The sequence below is a fragment of the Oryzias melastigma genome, linkage group LG4 (assembly GCF_002922805.2).
Source record: "Oryzias melastigma strain HK-1 linkage group LG4, ASM292280v2, whole genome shotgun sequence".
Classification (NCBI taxonomy): Eukaryota; Metazoa; Chordata; class Actinopteri; order Beloniformes; family Adrianichthyidae; genus Oryzias; species Oryzias melastigma.
Genome location: NC_050515.1, coordinates 25,423,408 through 25,445,840, shown reverse-complemented (window position 1 = coordinate 25,445,840; position 22,433 = coordinate 25,423,408). Strand labels below are relative to the sequence as shown.

At 40.9% G+C, this 22,433-nt stretch overlaps 2 protein-coding genes across 4 annotated transcripts; one reads left to right on the top strand and one right to left on the bottom strand.

The window, feature by feature from the left end:
- The first annotated feature begins 4,079 nt into the window (after window positions 1-4,079).
- On the top strand, window positions 4,080-15,205 carry echdc2 (enoyl CoA hydratase domain containing 2). Of its 2 annotated transcripts, XM_024278388.2 has the most exons (12): window positions 4,080-4,386; window positions 5,872-5,939; window positions 6,013-6,100; window positions 6,176-6,262; window positions 6,330-6,422; window positions 8,705-8,761; window positions 8,850-8,912; window positions 8,984-9,108; window positions 10,345-10,395; window positions 10,480-10,527; window positions 10,598-10,714; window positions 12,069-15,205. In XM_024278388.2, exons 1-11 carry the CDS (start codon window positions 4,182-4,184, stop codon window positions 10,673-10,675), a joined length of 963 nt encoding a protein of 320 aa, XP_024134156.1. In that variant the 5' UTR covers window positions 4,080-4,181; the 3' UTR covers window positions 10,676-10,714; window positions 12,069-15,205. The 2 variants fall into 2 exon arrangements, with proteins under 2 accessions (XP_024134156.1, XP_024134155.1); XM_024278387.2 differs by having other exon boundaries at window positions 10,598-15,205.
- Window positions 10,905-22,415, bottom strand: zyg11 (zyg-11 homolog (C. elegans)). Of its 2 annotated transcripts, XM_024278386.2 has the most exons (18): window positions 21,979-22,414; window positions 21,727-21,892; window positions 19,606-19,817; window positions 19,206-19,523; window positions 19,006-19,119; window positions 18,815-18,931; window positions 18,597-18,737; window positions 17,552-17,728; window positions 16,866-16,930; window positions 16,623-16,722; window positions 15,704-15,754; window positions 15,430-15,591; window positions 15,271-15,318; window positions 14,983-15,180; window positions 14,844-14,896; window positions 12,538-12,635; window positions 12,227-12,421; window positions 10,905-12,153 (listed from the first exon to the last, which is right to left on the bottom strand). In XM_024278386.2, exons 1-17 carry the CDS (start codon window positions 22,000-22,002, stop codon window positions 12,237-12,239), a joined length of 2,229 nt encoding a protein of 742 aa, XP_024134154.1. In that variant the 5' UTR covers window positions 22,003-22,414; the 3' UTR covers window positions 10,905-12,153; window positions 12,227-12,236. The 2 variants fall into 2 exon arrangements, with proteins under 2 accessions (XP_024134154.1, XP_036067532.1); XM_036211639.1 differs by having other exon boundaries at window positions 15,271-15,591; window positions 21,979-22,415.
- Window positions 22,416-22,433: the final 18 nt, after the last annotated feature.

The window sequence follows — 22,433 nt, the reverse complement described above, 5'->3', positions numbered from 1 at the left end:
CAATGTGGGTACAAAAAAAAATAAAGATTATTCTGCTTTTGTGAGGGCCACAATCATTCACCTGGACAACGGGGGTTTTGCTTAAAATCTCTTTTATTCCTTTTTTGAATTAAAGAAAATAATTAACAAAGATTATGTGTTCTTAATAATAACAACAATCATTGTCATTATAATTGTTTGGGCCCAAATAGGAATGGTACCCAAATGAATATAAGACAAAAGTGACTGAACTGATCTGAAAAACCCACCTGGTTAACTCTTTTACCTGGTTAAGTCCATACCACACACAACGGGGGGAAGGAAAGTAACTAAACCAGGCAGAAGTCTACAACCTGCAGCTGCAGAGCCCATGTGGCTCTTTTACCTCTCCATGGTGGCTCTCTGGTCAAAGAAAAAAATAATAATGATAGTAATTGTTTTAAAGTAAGGATGACTTAACTAGCATTTATTTAATTTAGATTAGTTAAATGTATAAATTGATGGCTGAGGTGCACATAAATTATCAACTATGTAAGTTTTTGCAGAACCTGTTGACCTGAAGAAGCTTTGTTTGCTCCAAAATGCACAGATTTCATATGCAAAGCAAACATTTGATTAAAAGTTTGATCTTTTGTGAGTTAAAAGCACTTATTATTGTATGCTGCACAACAATAGTTAATAACTGTCCAGAGCTGCACTAAGATGATCCTGTTTTAGAGGAGAATCTTTTATTTTGAAAATAAGTTATTTGAGCTTCTGTCAAATGTAAATTATTATTATTTTTTTTAGATATTCTAGGTTCTTTTTTATAGTTTTGCTTTTTTCATCCAAGAAAACAGACACAATTTATATTTATTATATGAAAAAGAAGGTAATAAATGCAAATGTAAGTTTCTTAAAGGCTAAAATAAGACTATGCAGCTACTTCTAGGCCTTGATCAGAAGAAAATAAGCGCAAATGGCTCTTACTGTTGAAGGTTTAAGAACATTGTTCTTCTATCTGCTCCCTTTCATTCATGAAGTTGTAGGACTGTGTTGTTTTCTGTATTTGATTTTGTGTTTTTGATGTTCCTGCTGCTTCACGAAAGAAAACAAGAAAGAAAGGTTGCCAACCCCTGAACTAAATGAACATTTGAACCAATTAACTTATAACTATAAATGAAAACAAATAAAGCAATGAATGAGCTAAATTTACCACATAAATCTCCTACACAGACCAAATAAATCAAACAAAATAATGTTCATCTTTGAAGACTTGGTTTACTCCAGTTTTCTTCCTAATTATCAAAGATCTTTACCTTCAATGAAAACAAAATAAGGAAATCAAAATCACTTTTTAAAATATTTTGCAATATTAAAGACCAAAAGTATGATAAAATACCAATACAAAAAAGTATTTTTACATAAAACCCAAACAATCCCCACAATCTATGAAACTGTTATAAAACAAAATAATAATGTGTGTACTTGTTATAATAGATTATTTTTATAATTGTGTATATTTAATAAAAAATGCAAAAAAATAAAATACCAGCAACTAATTGGTGGTTCATCCACCGCAGTTTTAATCTTACTTACAGTTGGATGGATATATAATTCAAACTATATCAAATATATTTCTAAAAACCAGAAACTGTGAAAATCCTGTGGATTAGTTTGTTCTTCAGTCTTGTTCCTTGTTGCCCTTTATCAGTTTCAGGTCACTCTAGTTTCAGGTTCATGGTGATCCACAGCTGTCTTCATTTCAGTTAATTACCCTCAGTTTATTTTTCAGATCATCTGTTCTCCCTTGTCACCTTTTTGGTTTTCCATGGGTTTTTTCATGTGGTAGTTTATTCATTAAATGTTTAAGCTGCTGTCACAGAGCCCGGTCTCCTGCATATTGGGAGGTACACCACCAGTTCTTAAAAATAAAGTTTATTCACTCTGAACAAAGTGGACTAAGTAAAAAGCTTCTATATTCAGAGTTATATCAATTGCTGTTTATTTATTCATTTAATTTTTTTGCATTTTTTCAGGAGAGTTTATCAATCCTCATTTTTCTTCTTTCATAAACCTGAGTGGAATTCAGAACTGTAGCCCCATTCTTCTATTCTTTCCCACACCAAATTGAAAAAAAAGCTTCCAATTGGTTTTATTATTTGTTAATTAAGTAGGCATACGTGTTTTATTATTGGTTTTGACCTTTTATTAAAAACACCCTGACTGCTTACAGATCTACAGACAGCTCATGTAGCAGAATCATGTTCAACAGACACAAAGGTCAGGTGTGATGCCCTCGCCCTGAGGAGATCATCGTGTCATCACGCTCCTGATGGTCACTGCAGAGGAGGAACGCTCCTTCTGACTCAGGTCTGACCTCATGTCCTGTCACCAGCTCCAACGCAGCCCTGAGCTTCAAGAGGTGAAGAATGAGAGGCCGTTTCTGACCTCTCGTGTCAACGAGTAAATATGATTAAGGACAACAGTAGTGCTGAAAATGAGGCGTGTAATTATGAACATTAATTGGACACTTGCAGGGGTCCATCTTAGCATGACATTCATGAAGAAGATCACAGGACACACATCATGATCCTTTAATGCAAGGCTGACACCTGCAGGATTGGAGGGGAAATGCAGGGTTGCTGGACTCAATTAACATTTAGAGGAAAAAGTTCAATTGAAGCTTAGAAATGAATCATGCATCACTTGTAGAAATAATATTTGTTTCATTTTGGAATCAAATTACTTCCTTTTACACCAATAAAGTCAACAGTTGGTGACCTTCTCCTCTGTGATGCCACATTCTTGTGCAGCATCAAACTGTCTGCATCAAAGTTCACGAGTCTCGGGTTCAGTCACTCACACGCCAGCATCACCTTTCACTCTTAAGCCACACACACACACAAAGAGGAATGAAAATCTGCCAGACATCGAACCTGTTCTGCTCTGAATCCCTTCGGTAACGTTTCACCTCACTGGAACAGAGCCTGCAGTCTGATGCTGATCCCTCAGTGCAGCTGCCTCTCCTCAGAAATGACACATTTCAACTAAAGCATCCTTTTTCGTAATTGGCACAATCTTATATTTTTCTGTGACAGAAAAAAAAAAGATTCTGTTTTGCTCCACTTTGTTCATTCTCCACACTCTGCAGCAAATTAAGTCACACACTTTCTGCACTTAAAATGCATACATTTTCAGAGCCGTGCAGCTTTTAAGATAATTAGGAGTAAATAAAACCAGACAGCCCTGAAGAAAACATTTTGAATAAGACAGATTGTGAGAATTCAGAATTAAAACTGGAAGATTTCAGACAGACTAAGCCCTGTCCTATTACAGCCACTGACTAATTGTGTGGCTGCATTATTTGTAAGGGTCTGTTCAATAATGCAAGGTGAGGCTACACATAAGCAGTCTGATGGAAAACCTTCCCTCAACAAACGTGTAGTGCAGACAGCACAAGACAGATTGGAGACTCCTTCCTCCTGAAGGAACACGACAATTTTAAGGCTTTATTTAAGCATGTCCAAAGTCTGGACGAATGTGGCCCCCATTTGAATTTCTACTGTCTTAAAATCAATAAGTTGTGGCCCCGACACTAGCTAAAAACTGTGCATACAATTTGTTGATTGTGATTGGCTAAGCTACATTATGAGCCATTCTAAACATGTGACAACAACCTATAGCTACTAACTTGACCATCAGAGCTTTAAAGACCCACATCCAATGAAAATCATGTCTTTGTAGTATTTTTCTCATGGTGGACAAAAATAATCTAAGATTCCAATTGTTTGTAGTATTTTTTCATTCAAGAGCATGTTAGGTCAGGAGCAGATGAAAATCTGTGGTTTGAAAAAGTTCAGGTTTGTGACGCAGGAACTGAGAATGTGTTTGTTTCTATGATCAAAATATATTCCCAATTTGTGCGATTTGTTGTTAACACAATTTAAATTTAGAAGCTAATAAGTGATTATTTAATAGTTAATAATATGTAACAATTGTTGACAAATGTTGACAAAAGTTTTTGTCTTTAATCCGGACAAACTTTTTCTTATAATTGATTTTCTTCTCTTACAGATGTTAAAGTTCAACCAGCAGCAGCAGCAGGAGCTAAGCCCCGCCCCTCTCAGGAAGAACCTGCACTTCCTCCTCCCGTCACTCTTTAACTTCCAGCGCTCAGGACGTGTTTCCTGATCCTGGGAAGCCAAAGGGCCGCGCAGAGGATGGCGGTTCTGGTTGCTAAGCGGACGGTGCCGGGGTTCTCGTGGTGGCGCAGCTCGGCGCTCAGTTTGCGGGGAAGTCTGGGCCGGAGCGCGCGGGACGCCGCGCGGCTGCCCTGCCTCGGCCTCGTCTGCGTGGGTCACCGCAGGCTGCACACCGAAGAACCAGTGGAAGTGGACTTCAAGAGGTTAGAGGGCAAAGACGAAGGTGAGGACACTTTCTGTCATCTAAAAAAATAAAATGGTGGTTTAATTATCATCAAGTTTTCAAAGGGGTCACATTAGGGACAAGACACTTTTCTTGCGCTCAAAACTGTATTTATTCATTCTTGAAACTAATTCAGTAGCTTTCATATTAAGTTTAATAAAACAGAATCCTTTGTTTGGTGTTTTTAAAACGTTTGCAGATGTGACGTAGAAGCTACAATGCATGCACTAATGCCAGTTATGTTTTATATATTTTTCATTATTATTTTTGAAAGAATAGTTTTCTTGATGTCAATAGTTGTGTATATAGTGATGTGTTTTTATCTACCTTTATATTTCTCCACTTCCCAGGTCGTTATTGTAAATAAGAACACATTCTTAATAGAACACCTGGTTAAATAAAAGTTTTTTTTTTTTTTAAATCCATGTACGTCCTTGTCCTCATCTGAACTGGTACATGGTTCAAAACTGTACGGCTGGATCGCTCCGATATTACTCGACATCTGTGTTGCACCACTGATTTTTTTACCTATTTTTGTTTCATTTTTTCTACTTTTTTTTCTTAATATTTGCTTCTACGTTTTATGAATTTACTGTTGTTTTTTTCCATTGACAACTCCACCTGTTGTTTCTGTTGTCTGACTCATTTTATCCTTTTATCCTTTATGGACTAAAGATGGAAATTAGCCTAAAAGGCTATAATCTTATATATTTGCATTTTAAAATGTTTTATCAATATGTGCTGTTCCTGTCTTAAATAAACAATCAATCAATCAATCAATCAATGCTACGTTAGGATTATGAGGGGCTGGAAGCTAGCGGGAGAGCATGTAAAAAGATGGATGATGGGAAGAGAGTACAGGCTTGCTCAGCACCAACAGTCCCACCCACATCTCAGAGAGACAAATTTCTAATGAATTACTGCCGCTCTATAGAAACCATGTCTTAGATTTTGGCTAAAAATGGCAAAATCATAATCAAAAGACCATTGGGAAATATTTTATAATAGATCAAAAGACGATTGGAGTGGAACATGAAAAAATTAATTGCTAAAATGAAGTTGTGAGAATAAAAAGTTCTAATTTTTTACCTCAAAAGAAAAGTTTAGATGGAAAATAATTTCCAATTAAGTTACTGCAGGTAACAGCTTTAATGTATGTGCTGAGTGAAGCTAATAGATGGTTAGTAAATGTATTTTAGTTTAAAAAATATCCATAACCATGATTTATATTATTGCATGAAAGCAGCAATAGATACTAAAGTCTGTAAAAATATTTCTCAACTATATTTGTATTTAGCTTTTATTGTGTTAATCTCATGTTTTATTTTGCAGCTCATTCAAATGTTTTAGTTGCATGGATATTGTCATTTATTGATTTGACCAGCCGTAAAAGTATTTCAAGCTGACTGTAAGGTTGGAAGCTGCTATAAAACCTAAAGTTTCAATCAAAAAAAGGAATTTTCCCCTCTTGCTTGGTTTTCTCAGGAATCATAGAGGTGCTGATGTGCCGACACAAAGCCAGGAATGCACTCGGCCACGTGTTTGTGTCACAGGTGAGGTCCCCTTTGCAGATGCTGCACACATGCATGCGTGCACTGACGACAGCTGTGTGGTGTGTGTTTGCAGATGAGGGAGCTGATGACCGCTCTGTCCTGTGACTCAGCGGTGCGTGTGGTCATCCTCAGGAGTTTAGTGCCTGGCGTGTTCTGCGCAGGTGAGTTCTTTCGTACTGGGAGCTTTTGACACCCGTCTGATGAGATGTGAGCGTGTTATTGGGACGTCCGCACAGGAGCCGACCTGAAAGAGAGAGCGCTGATGAACCACACCGAGTCGGATCTGTTTGTTCACAGCCTGCGGTCCCTCATGACTCAAATAGGTAGAAAGTCAATTATCATTAACTCTTGCTAATAAATCAGTTTGTTCATATTAAATTTGCTTTGCAGCAATGCTGCCCTCGCCGACCATCGCAGCCATCGACGGTGTGGCTCTGGGAGGAGGGCTGGAGGTCGCCTTAGCCTGTGACCTCCGCACCGCTGGTGAGTGATGGCATCTCCACTGCTGGACTGGAGGAATCAGCATCAGCAGCATCTTCTCTCCTCCTTCAAGTGATGCTAATCCCACTGGAAGGCCATGTCATGTTCCCTTTGCAGCTGTCACCCATCCGGTCAGATCATATCAGTGGTCAAGTGTAATCAGGGTGGTGCAGCAGCCCTCACTTAGGGCCTTTTTCTGCAGACTGACAGCTCCCTTGTTGTCTCAAAAAAGAACAAAAGTGCCACAAGAAATATCCGACAAAAAAAAGGCCATCGGTTATCTGAAATAAATTCTTTTCATTTTAGCTTTATTTTGTGAAACTTTCTGGGCACAAAACCTTTAAGTCAGAACAACCATAAAAAGGAGATGATCTCTGCTTGAACTTTGCTTGCAGGCATGTTGAGGGTAAACACCTCCACGGCTCAGGACAGACGTGGATATTTTATAATTTAAAATAATCTGCATTGTCACAGCTGACAAGCAATTTTTAACCTACTTTTTGAAGTTTTTTTTTCAAATTTAAAGCCACAGGCATTTTTCTGTTTCATAGACTGTTTTATACATAACAGTAATTTTAAGTCTTTAAAGTTCCACTCTGATCATCTTTTAATCTATTGTAAACGTTTTGACAGTGGTTGTTTAATTATGATGCTTCTAGTCCAAAAAAATAATATTAAATATAGAAAGTCACCTCTGAGTTGTGGGCGGGACTGTAAGCCTGCCCCACTTCCCATTACCCATCCACTAGCTTACAGCCCCTCACACCCCCAACCTAACATTACCAGTGCAACAAAAGATGGTGAGCAACATTGGAGCCATCACAGACGTACAGTTTAGAGTCAGATTCCAGCTCAGATGAGAAAAACAAAGACGTTCATGGATCTATTTTGCTATAAGTGGAGCCATCAGAATGAAGTGGAGCAGGGAGCTTAGTGTATTTTCTACATAGCAAACAAGATCTTTTTCCAACTGCATTTTTTCTTCTGCTCCTGATTCTCAAAAAATGTAAAAAAGAAATACTCAGAAATGCAAATTTAAGCATATATTTCTTTGTTTATGTCCTCCATTGTGAAAAAAATGATACAATTACATGTTAAAAACAACATTTTTATTAAAGTGGGTCTTTAACCACAAGCTGTAAAAAATAAAAGTACAAGGGCCACACAACCACACAACCTTTTGGGCATGCGTGGGAAGAGCTGCACAACTTTAAGGGTAACCAAACAGGGAAGTTGAAGGCTGATTCCACAGTCAGTTGAAATGCGAAAATCCAGTCAGAGGGGTGGGGCTGGGGAACAGGACTGTTATCATTGCTGGAGCTGCAGATCATGACGTGAGGCTTCTGAAATGATGTGGAACTTAATGGTTTGTCAATCATGAAATTCATGGTATTTGAGGTATTCCTCAGTATAACCAAGCACAAATGGTTTTTGACTATATTTTCATTTTAATTTGTCAAAAAATTGGCAATGACGAGCAGACAGAACTATTAAAGCCCTATTTATAGAAGTCAGCCAAAAAAAGTTGAGGTTACCCTTTAAATAGACATCCCCTCCAGCTTAAAGCAGAAGGGTGGAGGTATCATGTTTTGTGTTTATACCCTAGAAATATGTTGTTAGTTGGTAAAAATATCTGTGTTGTCCTAAACGTGTACATTTTTTTTTTATGTAAAGTCAACACTGAAAATTGAAGTCCATGAAAGACCACAACTGACTGCCAGAAGAGCTTCATGTATTTTTGTGACATTTGCAACCTTCTAAGCTAAGATTATTTAAAAAGAAGCATTGTATGTGGATCCTGCAAATGAAAAAGGACAGCTGATTTTTTATGCTGGATTTTTTTTGCCTTAATGTTTGAGAGAAAACTGAGCCTCGGTTGTGTCATTGCATTGATGTTAATATCAGTGGATTTGGTTGATTTTTAACTAAACGTTCTAAGCATTGACAGGCCAAATGGGCTCTACTAGTATGAAGACAAATGTTCAAACTATTCGATTTGTTCATTTGTTGTGGAATCAACCCCCTGACAAATGGACATTTGTGGATTTTTTAATTTGGCGTTGGGGGTAATACTAGCCATCTGGCCAGCTGTTCATGTAAATGGATCAACACGTGAGCGGTCTATTAGAGGTGGCAGCTCTGTGATTGGCCGAGCGTGGACGAGTTAGGTGAGCAGGTGTTTGCATCCGTTGCTCTGACAGAGGCATCAGTCAGAGTTTATGCCTTCCCCAGCTTAATGGCACTCGGCGGCACAGACCTTCAAGTGTCCTCTGTGTGTGTTTCAGCATATTCTGCACAGATGGGTCTGATTGAAACGACGCGTGGGCTGCTCCCAGGGGCAGGTAAGACTCAAGGGGTCTTCAAAAAAAGACCCGGCGCTGGGTTTGTTCTGTATGTTGAGAGTTCACCTTGACGTGACCTGTCCTGCAGGGGGCAGTCAGCGGCTGCCGCGGACGGTCGGCATCACCCTGGCCAAGGAGCTCATATTCACAGGTGGGATGACTTAGAAACAGATCATGCACAAAAAAGTACGAAAGGAGATTCTAAGACGTCTTTGTGATCAGGACGCCGCGTGGGGGGGCAGGCAGCCCTGGACATGGGGCTTGTAAACAGAGCTGTGGAACAGAACCAGGCAGGAGACGCAGCCTACAGAGAGGCGCTCAGCCTGGCCAGGGAGATACTGCCTCAAGTACGAAAGAAGGAATCATTTTTGTCCTCTTCCTCCTGTTCTGGTGGTTTTTCCTCCCACCTTCCCTTCTCTTTGCTGCTCTTCTCTCCAGGCCTCTGTCATTCCACATATCTCTACTGTTCAGATACCAGCTGTCAGTGGTCCAGTGAAGAAGTGGCCCACAAATATGAACCCTCACAGAGTCACTGATGAGTTTAGAAAGGCAGCAGAGGTCAAAGTTTCAGTGCTTCAGTTTCAGTTGATTTACTGTAATTTTTTTAATTGTTAACACTATTCCAGGAGATTCTCAGTCACATACTGTAATTTGTGACTGATCAATATTAAAACATACATTTATTCTTATAAATTCCTCTGCAATTGTTCCATCTATACATATTCAGAACCCGCTGAATTCTTTTAGGGCTGTTGGAGCCACACTTGCTACTGCTGGGCAAAGGCGGGGTACGCCCTGAATAGGTCGTTTGTCTGTTCTAGGGCCACACAACCTCGCAAACACACCTAGAGGACAAAGTAGAGATTCAAAATGTGTTTTTGGACAATGAGGATGAGGAGAACATGCAAACTTCACATAGAAAGGATTCAACTGGGATTTGAACCACTACACCACCGAGCAGCCTTTTCATGAACTTCAAAATTGTCTAATCCTTCAATTTCTTGATGTTTGTCATCCTAAATAACCTTGACTTGCGTTGTCGTCTTGCTGCTGGTGTGTTACAATTTCACTGGACTTCTGTGAAACGTTCCTGCAGGATGAGCACCACCTTTGGGAAGGCTCGTTTCTTTTAGAGTGTGAACCTGATTTTGGTTGGATGCCATAAAAACATTAACCATGAAATAAGCTGAAAATTTTGGTTGTGGAGTTTAAAAAAAAGGTTTTGGAATTAGTTTTTCCAAAATCTTGGTTGAGCGGCTTACTTTTAGCAATGTTGATGCTTCAAATTACCCCCTTCTGCCCCTAGTGGACAGAAGGGGGCAAAGAAGGGTCCACCATCACATTTTAGCCTCGTTAAACATGACTGAGAAGACTTTGCATGGAGGTAGTGAGCCAGACCTTCACATCATCATCAACAATCCGCCTTAAATGTTCTAAAACCTTTGCCCAAAGTGGTGTTTATCCTTTATCTAATGACATTAGGCCATATGAGAAATCCAATATTTCTGGAAAGTTCTGTGTAGCTGTAAAGCTACAGATCCTGCACAAATAGAAATTTCATCTAAACAATCCCTCTTCCACAGGCCCCTATTGCTGTTCGAATGGCCAAAGAGGCGATGAATAGAGGGATGGAGGTACATCCAATCCTATACTCGTTGATTTTTACCATTTTTTTTTAACCATCTGTGAAGGTCACACCCTCCGCCCGTCTCTTCCAGGTCGACATCGGTTCTGCGATGGCCATAGAGAGGATGTGTTACGCTCGGGTGAGTCTTCCAGCGTAAATATAATTTTGGATGAAGAACTTTCTCTCAGGAACCGCCCACCTCTTTTCAGGTCATCCCCACGCGGGACAGACAGGAGGGCATGGCAGCCTTCATCGAGAAGAGGCCCCCGCGGTACACGGGGGAATGAATCTGTCAGAGTTCTGTCCCCTCAAACCACAGGATGGAGGTCAGCTTTAAATGCTCAGTGATGACTTTGTTGCTTTTGCGATGATCAAAACAAGCCTGAGCTTTCATTTTTCTATTTTTTTTATTTATGGAAGATAACGTCAGCACATTTGACCTCATGTGGCTCCTTGCTCTTTGACTTTGTTACTGTCCACTTTAGAAGCTTGAAATGAAAGGCAAAAGAAAAAGTGTCATTTGTGGCAGCATACATTCTTTATTTTAAAAACTGAAAAATGCGACTGAGCAGCAACATGGCACTATCTAAAAACCAACACACACAATGCGACTTTCAAATGGTTCTTTCGCAATCCAGCTGGGTGATGCTGAGGGGGAGACAGGAATAAAATCTTTTAGGAGCAACAGAAAAAAAATTCATCATCTTTTTAGTTACCAATCAATCGGGGGGGCAAATAAATTATTGGATCTTTAGAACCAGCTCAAAATGACCATCTTTTGCAGAGCAGGTAAACTGCAGGTATGCTTTGCTGATAAAGTACCATTTTGTAGAGTTTGTGCAGATCTTCTGAACTGCGACTTCTCCTTTGCCTCCAACAGTGACGGGCATTAATGGGAACTTCAGACTTGAGGCCACTGTTTGCTTTGTAACGAGAAAAGAGTCAGGCGATAATTTTCATGCAGTGCAGAATAGTTCCCCCCTCGTCTATTATGTACACTTTCCACACAGTCTGGAAGATGCAGCAGCTGCACAGACGTACTCACACACAGGAAGTGCTTTCTGTCTTTAACCTAATATATACAAAAACTTTCTAAAACAGTAGAGAGATGCATCTCAGATCTATCCAGACTGTTCCACATCAGCATTTCCACCCAGAGGAATGCTCACGTGTTTCTCTTACTTGGACTGCCCTCTGGATTCTCAAATTTTGGAATAACACCTTCATGATTTGCCATATAAGGTTGATGGATTCCAGAAGAAGCTTCAGCAGTACTGCAGACCCGAAGCTGTGGCTTTCAGCAAACAATCACAGACACAGGCATTCCTAAAACGAATAAAAATGAGCATTCAGACCTGCATGCTTTAGCTGAAAGCGGCTCCATGCACACGTTTAAAGAGGTCACCGATCCAGACAACCACAGCATTCAACCAAAGGCTCCAAGGTCTCGTATTTTTGGGAGGAAAGTCCCCTTGACGCCTAACAGGATGAACAAAAACTCACTGTTGAGCTTAACTGACGAAGAGCTTTTCATATTATATGTTTTTAACCATAAGATTTATACACAGAGATACTTTTGTTTCAAAATAAACACAGAAAATAAATACAGTTCAAGTGTGCAAAGAATTGCAATGTCTCTGTCGGTTAGTCCGTTGACTTTTGGTGCGTGTTTGTGTGCAGGATATGGATTCGTTCTGCAGACACAAACTCCCTGCACTGTGATGGCAGCCCGGCCACGCCCCCTTTTGTTATCGTGGTGCACTTTCTGAAAGCGATGCAGAAACATCTATGAGCTGTCTGCATCCCAGTTCAAAAATGAGCCCTTTCAGATGCTTTACCTGGGATAGGTCATTGCGGCGGCGGGCGGTGGCTCGTGTGTGCCGGCTGGCCTGTGCGGGCTCGGTGGCGCTGCAGGTTCTCCAGAATGCTCCCAGCCAGGAGCCTGACGTCTGTGTGGGTCTGCAGGTGTTTGTGAACGTGCTCTAACTGCTGCAGGCCGCCCTCCTCCAACAGCATGCTGCAGTAGCGAGATGCTGCGGACAAGAGGCCGTGTAATATTTAAAAACTTTTAATAGCTGAGCAAACAGCCTGTATGTACACTGATAATACCATTTTTTTTATTATTTTTTTTTTTTATTAAACGTCTCACCATTCTTGCTGCACACATGTTGCATAGCCCAGGCCGCCCACAGTTGCACACCAGGGGTGTGAAAACACTCCAGAAGGGGAAAGAAGGGGTTAAAAGACCTAGAGGGGAATAGGCATTGTTTTGAAAGTCAGAAAAATGTTTCAATTTCTGACAATTGTGATAAAATACATAAAAATGGCAAACACAAGTGCTAATTTCAATCAACAAACAAGAAATATAATAAAATCAAGCTAAAATTAACAGGGAACAGGTACTGGAAATCCAGGATTGGGGTGATGCGGTTTCTCTTCCAACCAGAAAACAAGCAAAAGCATTCTTGATCAGCTTAACTGTAAAATGTAGAGTTGCAGTTATCCAGCTGAGATGTTGTGAAGGCATAGATTACCTAGTAGTGTTTTGATAAAAATGCTCCACCTTCACCAAATACCTCACATAAAAGAAGCTGGATTTAACCACAGCGCTAATTTGGTTAAAATCATTGTCCATTTTTAATCCAGATTTGACACAAATTGTTTTAGATGTGGACCTTGGGGTCCCAGATCCACTATGAAGGGGGTCACAGGAGCTGCTTGGGAAATCACTTCTGTGTTATTATCAATAAATCTTAAAAATCTCAGGGACACCCAGTCTTTGATGATGATAATGGAGGGACACACCAAACCCTTTTTGTAATTTGTAGCATGGTAACATTTGTCAGCACAACAACGAAAAGAAAAGTGTTTTCTCAGAATGTAGCCCAGAGGACGGAGGGTACAGGCTGAATCAAAGAAGTCCCATAATAGAGCCCTGCGGAACCCCAAACAACAGTGGAGCAGTTGAAGAAAAACCTTAGAAAAACATTTTTTTTTCCATCAGTTTTAATATGGACAAAATGACAAATAGAAAAGTACCTCTCTGTGTTAATCCTCAAGCCAATTGTCTGCTATCTTCATTTTTTTCCGAAACAAAAGAATAACGCAAATAATTCACATAATAGGTAAGCCTCCTGAAACACTGGATGGTTTGCCAGAACCTCTTCAAGGCCAATTGGTTTGTGAGAACCTCTTCGAGGCCTCACTGAACTCCTCCCAGGACCTAGTTCTTGCTTCTAAAACAGCCTAGGCCGCAGCTCACTTAGACCGCCGGTACCTGTCAGCTGCCTCTGGAGTCCCACAAGCCAGCCAGGCTTTAATAGGATTCCTCCTTCAGCTTGACGACATCCCTTACTTTCGGTTTCCACCTTCGAGTTCATGGTTACCACCATGAGAGGCGCCAGAGAGCTTGCAATCAGAGCTCCGAACAGCAGCAGAGACAATGGAGGTGTGGAGCATGATCTATTCAGATTCTATGTCACCATCCTCCCTCTGTACCTTTTTGAAGTTCTCCCGAATGTGGGAGTTAAAGACCTCTGTGACTAAGGGCTGACAGACAGACATTCCTCACAGACTCACAGTACGTTTAGTTCTGCTAAGTCTCATTCCCCACCAGCAAATCCAACTTGCCACCAGGTAGTGATCAGTGGACAGCTCTGCCCCTCTCTTTACTCGAGTGTCCAAGACACATGGGTGAAGGTCTCATGAAACAACTGCAACGTCAGTCATTGATCCCCTGCTGAGGGTGTCCTGATGCCAAGAGTATCGATGGACACCTTTGTGCTCAAATATGGTATTTGTTATGGACAAACTATGATGAGCACATAAGTCCAACAACAAAACACCGCTCGGGTTCAGATCAGGGAGGCCATTCCCACAAATCATGTCCCCCCAGGTGCCACGAGAGAATATAAGGTCCCCCAGGAGGATGATGGAGTCCCCCATTGGGGCACTTTCGAGTACCTCGTATGAGACACAAGATAGGCCGGGTACTCCGAACTGTTGTTCGGCCCATGGACCGAGACCACAATTTGAGACCTGCTCAAAGGCGAAGGGACATGACTCTCTTGTCCACCGGTGTGAACTCCAATACTTTTTCACGTTGCGCAACTCCAGAAAGGGTCCAACCCCTCTTGAGAGACAGAGTTTCAGAGCGTTTAGGTGAGCCCAACTATATCTAGCCGGTACCTCTCACACAAGCTCGGGCTCTTTCCCTCTCAGAGGGATAACAATCCATGTCCCAAAGGCCAAGTTCCATGACCGGGGTTTGGGCCGCCTTCGATTGCAACCCAAATCATATTGCACCAGCCCCTTTTGAGCTCTCTTATAGGTGTTGGGCCCATTGGAGAGGGACACTTTCCTTTTCAGTTAATTTTTGACACTAACATAAGAGCAACATCAATGCACAGTAACACATAGCAGACACGTGGAGTCCTTTGGTCTGCGTGGTCTCACCTGTATGCCACCATCTCGCACTCGGGTGTTGGCCACTTCATGATGACCGCGTGCTGCAGAGACGCACAAACAAACGAGGCTCAACACACGTAACGAAAGGTCAAATCGAGTTTTTCACGAGGAGTTTCCTCCTTCCTACCAGCTGCTCCAGCAGAGAGGAGCGCAGACTGGGCTTGAGCGTCCAGGCCTCCTCTCCACGTGATGTTAGATGTGCGAGAATGCCCGCGGCAAAGTAGCTGACCTCCACCTCCGGACTGTGGAGCAGATTGCTGATGTGGTCTAGAAAGCCTTGCACCATCAGCTCTCCGTGCAGCTCTCCCACCTCAGCGATGTTGTTCTGCACAGTAAGCATTAAAAAAAAAGAGAGAATCGTTTTTGTAAAACCGGTATTAAAAATAACAATAATACTGAAGAACCGTGCACTCACTAGAAGACCGAGAACCTTTTGCTGAATAGAAGACTCATTGGGGAAACACTGCAGGGTTGAAAATGTGGATACAAAACCATCAGTGAGTCCAACAGCAATGTGTTTACACATTAATGTAGAAACAGGATTGAGAAGTCTCTGCAGGATCTCCACGTGTACCTCCAGAACTTTAACAAACAGATCCAGGCCCTGGTTCTCTATGAAATGGCGACAGGTTGTGGGCGACTCGTCGGTGAGGTTCCACAGTGCGCTCAGGGTGAACTTCAGGGTTGCGTCCACAACGCCCTGAGTTGCCTTCTGACGCACAATGTGGAGCAGTTGCTGCAGGCCAGAGAGAACGTCATTAAAATGTGTCCTCTTTGATGGATTTTTCACAAGGCCAGAAAAAACAAAAAGAAAACTGCCACTTCATCACAGATGAGTAAAGACATACCTTCACTATAAACAGTTCTGCTCCCAGCTGGGCTGTTTGCTCTGTGGACAACTGCAGAAAACAAACAGCAGGTTTTTAAATGAGGCTACTGTCTTTTTTGGAGAATTTTTTATGTGATTTTAAAAAAATAAATAAATAGCAATAACCTCTAGAGGGCACTGTAGGTGTGCGTATTAGTATTTCCTACTGAATAGTAACACAGAAGAAGAAAGAGCTGCTCAGTCTTACACCGGGTTTGATGGAATTTAGAACGAATTCAATGAGTTTAGTGATTTGAAGTGTTTTAGGAAGCTAAATAAACATCAATATGTTACGGTAGTGAAGTTTGCACATATTCAGTCTGGGGGTGAGCCGATATTTTTCCAGCCAATACCGAAAAACAATATTTTCCCTGCAACTGTGACCAATACTCTATATTTGCCAATACTGATACTTAAATGTCTAGAATAACACAAAGTTAAGAGATTTCCTTTGTTTTTTTTTTTACTAGAAATGCAATAACCTTCACATCGCCAAGAACAATGCAAACATACATCCCAAATAGAAACTATTAAAATATGAGTATAAACTCAGCTTCTGTGCTAAATAGAACGTTTCTCCTGATGTAACCAAATGGAAAGAAAAATATCAGTATTGGACGGATACCGATAATCTAAAATGATGCAAATATCGGCCAATACCGATACTGGTATCAATATATTGCCCATCCCTAATTCAGACTATTGTTATCCATTTCATTATGATCTACCTTTCAAGATGAAATTTTTGTTCTTGTTCCCGTATTTTGTCAAATAAATGTCTCCTAAAAGTGTAACTTATACATGATTTTTTTTATTCTTTATAATGCTTTTTTTGGCAACTGTGACTTTTACTCCAGAGTGACTTATTGTCTGAAAAATGACAGAAACACTAACGATACCTTAGCAGCTAGAATGGAAATGATGGCCACAGCCATCCTCTGCATGTTCTGGTCTTCATGGTTGCAGAGCCACTGCATCACAAGTTTGGCAGCTTCAAATCTTAAGAGAAAAAAGGAGAAAAATGTAAATCCAGAATCTGATAGATGACATTCATAAACACATACTTTATTCTCTTTAAAAGACTCTAACAAACTTGTCTTAAAGGTGCAAATAAAAGACACTTGTCAAATGCCGTTTCTCACCGGTTGAACGGCACCTCCTGCAGAATGCGATCGCTGCACAGAGACAGAAGGCAGTTCTTCTGAAGCTGCAGAAAGATGAAGAAAGAGATGATGACGTGGATCCTGACAAATGTTAAGATTGGAGGTACTACCACCACAGTCCTGTACCAGCCACATCTGCTCGAATTGCTGCTGAATATCTGGATCAAGTGATTCCAAAGTCTGTAAAAAGTGATTTCCCTGCATCGTCTAAAGTTGGACCATTTTTAACATATTTACTAAGAGACAACGATTCACTTTCAACACAATTAATTTAAAAACTTTTTTGCAATCACGGTTTTGTTTCAGTTCAATGATTTTGTAAACTACAAAGAAAAAAAAAAACAACAAAAAAAATTCCAGTTAGCTCAAACTAAGCCTCGGTCCATGTAATAAAACAGTAAATAATATGTTCTTCTTAAATTTAGCACAACATACGTTTGATACTTTAAACAAAAACATACTGAAATGATCATTTTCTCAACCATTCAGTTCAATAGTGCAACACAAAGTTTGGGTTTAAGCCAAGGATTGTTGCGTCTCCAGATACCTTATTACGTAGCATTGAAAAAAATGTTATTTATCTGAAAAGTAAGTATCTTCATGTTGCTCCGTGTCTGAAGACACCAAATGTAGCTTGCCAAATGGTCTTGATAGTGTGAGGATACCTGTTGATGGTTGGGGAAAGTCCTCATGGCCTCAAGAAGAAGCTGAGTGACGGTACTCAACAGTCGGACTGGCAATCCTGCTGCCAGCTCCTGCTTGGTCAGGTTGAAGACGCAGGCGCTGGCTGCCAGCTGGACGTTCAGAGTGGCAGGATGGTTTTTCATACCCAAAACTACAAGCTGAACAGACAAACAAGGAGGAATAAGGATACTCCAATGCATAAGATCAACAGAAGGAAAGACTTTGATTTCTAAGAAAAAAGAACACAGTATTTGTTGCATTTGCAACAATTGTTCCCACACACCATAATAATAATGCATAACATTAAAAATGCTGCCAATAAAGTTGTTCGAATGGTGGATTCACATTTATTTTTATATTCAGAAAATACTAGTTTTAGCGACAATCGTTTTTGTTGTGTTTATTCATCGCATCTTAAAAGTTGGAGTAGCCTGAAGATGGCATCTGATTTTGTAGCATCCACTTTGGTGGTTATTGGTTAAGGGAAAATCCATTTCACATTTTAATGGTTCCTACATTAAATCTAGTGAAGCAATAAAAACTTAAAGCAGCTGCAGATATTTTTCAGAGAATGAAGATAAACTTAACTCTCAAAAGTTAAAGGAAACTGAAAACTAAAATAAAAATAAAAGGAGAGAGAGAGAAAGACGCCGACTTAAGCCTTGAACAGGTCGGTTCATGAAAATGTTGTCAGGCATTAACCCTCATGTTCCCTTATGGGGTCCAGATGACCCCCATCTTTATATTGATGTGTGATCTCTTCCATGACAAAGGTGGATGACAGTGGACAGGATTTTATGTCTGCCATGTGAAGAGAAAAAAAGTCATACATTTTTTTTTTTAAAGTTCAGCGCTGTCTCGTGTGGTCCAGATTACCCCACTTTTAATGTAAACATGCTGAGGATAGCACAAGAGTTACACCAGTCTGGTGCCTGAAAAGGTTGGGGACCACTGCTATACAATCTTCCTGAAGGTTATTCAAAACTTTCCACTAAAATCTGCTGAAGTAAACCGTAGAACGCCTACCTTCAGGATGTCAGGCCTTGGTTTCTCCATAACGTGCGTCAGGCTGAACAGATGGAAAAGGGCTTCTCTCACAAAGCCCTCCCTCTCACTGTACCGCCGCAGAGCCTCACAGATCTGAGTCTCGTTCGCTTCGCCCGTTACCTTTTGAGACAGCAGGAAGAGCGTCTTAACAAAACCACACCGGGACACAAGCCTCCTCGGTGAACACCAACTCCTACCTTCAAGTTCCCTCCTCCGGAAAGGAAGTCGGAAAATCCCGCATTTGTGGCGAGAAGTCCCACAAAAGTCATGCCCGGCCTCTCGTCGACGAAGGCTTTCACGGCTGCATCCGTCACCTGTCACAAGCAGGACTTTGTTTTGATTGGTCATCACTTCACTGACAGACTCAGAGAATGGTGCAGGCGCACACCTGCTTTCTGCCTGAGACATCCAGGGAAACCAGAGCTGGCAGGATCCCTCGCTGCCCCAGCAGCTGACGAGCAATGTCGGACGTGAACTGTTTGTCATCACTGATGTCCAGGTGCTGCATGCACACAACAATATGGATCATCAGAACAAAACTAAAACTCATTTGATAAAAAAAAAAAAAACACTTCGCTGTCTTCTGACCTGCAATACATTCAACTGTCCTATGACTCCCAGCAGCTGGGCGGTGCTCATCTCCAGCCTCTTCAGCTGGTGTAACGTCAGCGAGCGCAGCCGCTCCTTCAGGCCCAGCAATGGGGTCAGGTTAGTGATGGAGGTGTTGGAGAGGTCGAGGCTCTCCAGACGTGGCAGGGAACACACATCAACCAGCCCACAGTCGTAGAAGTCAACATTCGCTAAAGAGAGGGAGCGCAGGCCTTGGAGGGCGCTGAACTGATACCAGATTGGCTCCTCCAGAGAGGACATAGTGAGGCCGGTCAGGACAAGACGCTGTAGGGATTCCTGGAGGACGTTGGGAAGGGGGAAAAAAAACAATGAAATCAGATGCACCACAGGAGAAAAACATGAAATGCTCCCACTTTACCTGACAGTATTTATTGGTGGCCAGCCCCTGTAGAATGTCGGGGATTGTTAGGTCTGCGTTGACCCTGGCGGCATCCAGCTCCAGCAGTCTGTGAGGGCACAGAGCTTTCTGGAAGGCCTCTGCAGAGATCCGTGCTGTACGCACACAGGCCCGCCGCAGTCGCAGGTGTTCACAGTTCCTGAACACTCCCACCGTGCTGTCGTTCAGTAGACCTGAAGTGAAAAACCAAAAAAAATGGATGAAGTCCCACTCCAGTCAACTTTTTATCTATTTTTAAAGTGGTCTTTTCATTATGATTCTGTTGTTTTCCACCAAAATAAAAAAAACAGTGTTGTTTTCTAGAACATAGTTTCTGCAGAACGGCCGTAGTTAATCAGAGTTGTGGGCAGGACCATTCAAACTGAGTGAACAACATTGAAACTATCCAGTCATACAGTTTCAAGCCAGATTCCAGCTCAGATGAGGAGAATAAAGACGTACATGGATCTATTTGTCTACAAGTAGATGCATCAGAGTAGTGAGCTTTTGGCTCGCTCAAGATATTTTTGACATGACAAATGCAATCTTTTTCCAATGCCATTTTCTTGTCTGGTGCAGAATCAGGGGCTGGCCACAGTTTGAAAAAAAAAATACTCAGAAATGTAATTTTAATCTTAATTTAATTTTAATACATTTCTTCCATCATGAAAAAAAATGCCACAAGAACTTGTTAAAACACCAGAATTTTGCTCTGAAAGGGTCTTTAAGATTTAGTTTTTAGATTTACACAAAGTTTCCCAATTAGACCACACCCCTCCACTGATAGGCAAGTTTGAATTTGAAGACATTGTATTTTAAATATTTTAATCTGAAAGTGATAAAAAAAAAGTTTAAAACTGTAAAAACAGAACTATTAAACATACTATCTCAAAATTATATAAACAATAAAGAAAGATAAAAAGACAAATTTGTTGAAAATAACTATGATAATATTTATTAACAAGAACAACTTGAAAAGGGAGTGGAATAAAGAGAAAGAACTTATTTATTCTCACCCCTAACACAGTCATAAATTATTGGATAGCTGGTGTCTTTTTTATTTAGAAAATTAATCTATTTGATTTCACTACTATCTTTCAATGGTCATTATTGACTATTAGTCACTAAAACATCATAATAATCCACTACCTAATTTCACAAATTAAGTGCCAAAAGTTTTCCATATTTCTTAAAGAGCATTTCCTTATGTTTACATTTAAAACAATGGGTGTCTGTAGATTGTTTTAGGTCGAGTCCCTTTGGTATTCCATATTCTGACCCCACATACTGTATAAACATCATTCTCTTTGTTGTTCTGATCATTTGAAGTTTGTTTGTAAATGTAAAAAATACTCAATTCACTCTGTTAAATATGTCAAATTTTAACACTAAAGTCCCTCTCTAATAATGTTATTATCTATTTTCAAATTTTTCCCAGTGGACTTTTAATTAGGATTCTGGCGTTTTTAGCCAAAATCAAGAACACCTGTGTCGTTTTCTAGGACATAGTTTCTGCAGAGAGGCAGCAGTTAATCAGAAATTTGCCTTTGAGTTGTGGCTTGGACAGTTAGCGCAGAGCAAGCCTGCCCCCTATTCCCATCATCTCTTTGTTTACACACGCTCCTCCCTAGCTTACAGCCCCTCCCAACCTGACATTAGTGGTACAAAAAAAAATGTCCAGCAATATTGGAACTATCCAGCCGTACAGTTTTGAGCCAGATACCAGCTCAGACGAGGAAAGACATTTACAAGTGAATGCATCAGAATGGAGCGGAGCATGCGGATTGTAGCCTGCTGTAGAAGCTTCTAAGTAATAACTACAAGCTTTTTCAAACGGTATTTTTTTCTAACTTTTGATTGAATAAAGAAATACTCAGAAATACAATTATAAGCTTAATATGATATATATATATATGTCCATCATCAAAATTCCACAATAACATGTTTAAAACAGGATTTTCCACCTTTAATTTTTATTTTCAACGTTGTAATTTTGGCTGGACATTTATTCTTCCAAACAGACATTATGGCCAGATTTGCTCTATATTTGTTAATGCTTAGCAACATCTGTACAAGAGATCGGCATCTCTTCAGCAGCTTTACCTTCCATGGCCATCTTGGCCAGCAGCTGGTCTGCCAGCTCCTGTGGGAAGAGCACAGCCTCTCTGAAGCACAGGGAGCCGTCCGGCCGCTTCACGCAGAAACAGTCCAGGTGTTGGCTCACGTAGGTGAGGCACAGGTCTGTCAGAGCCGGTGGGGACGCGTCATCCTGGAGACAAAGCCAGGAGGATCGTTGTTATTACTATAGTGGGAAGTTACGATACTTATTTTACACAAAAATTCTGATAAACTTACCGTGTTCAGGAAACTAGAGGCCATGATCAATATTTATATATGTATTTCTAGGTTTTAGCTTATGTAACTGAGACTGGTGTCTCTTTATCTGCTATATTTAGGGCAGCGTTGCCTCTTTGTCATCCGGAGCTTCAGCAGCTTCCTGTCTGGTCGGTTTGAGGTTGACCTGTTCAGTTAGGCAGTAACTCGACAGGGAAAGGCAGCAGCGACTGTCGGGGAGCGGAGCAGCTAGCTTAGCTAGCTGACTTGTTGGTGTCTCTGAGGCGAAAAATCGCAGAAGAGCCGGAAGCTGTCAGCTGAGCTGGACTTCATATCGCTTTTTTAGCCTAACGACCAAAACTACGAACATAGAGAGGCGACGGCGACGTCGAGCAGTGGCGAGCTACTATTTTTTGACTGGAGCGAACAGACAGTAAACAAAGGTCACAACACCGGAAGTACATTAGAAGGAGGCG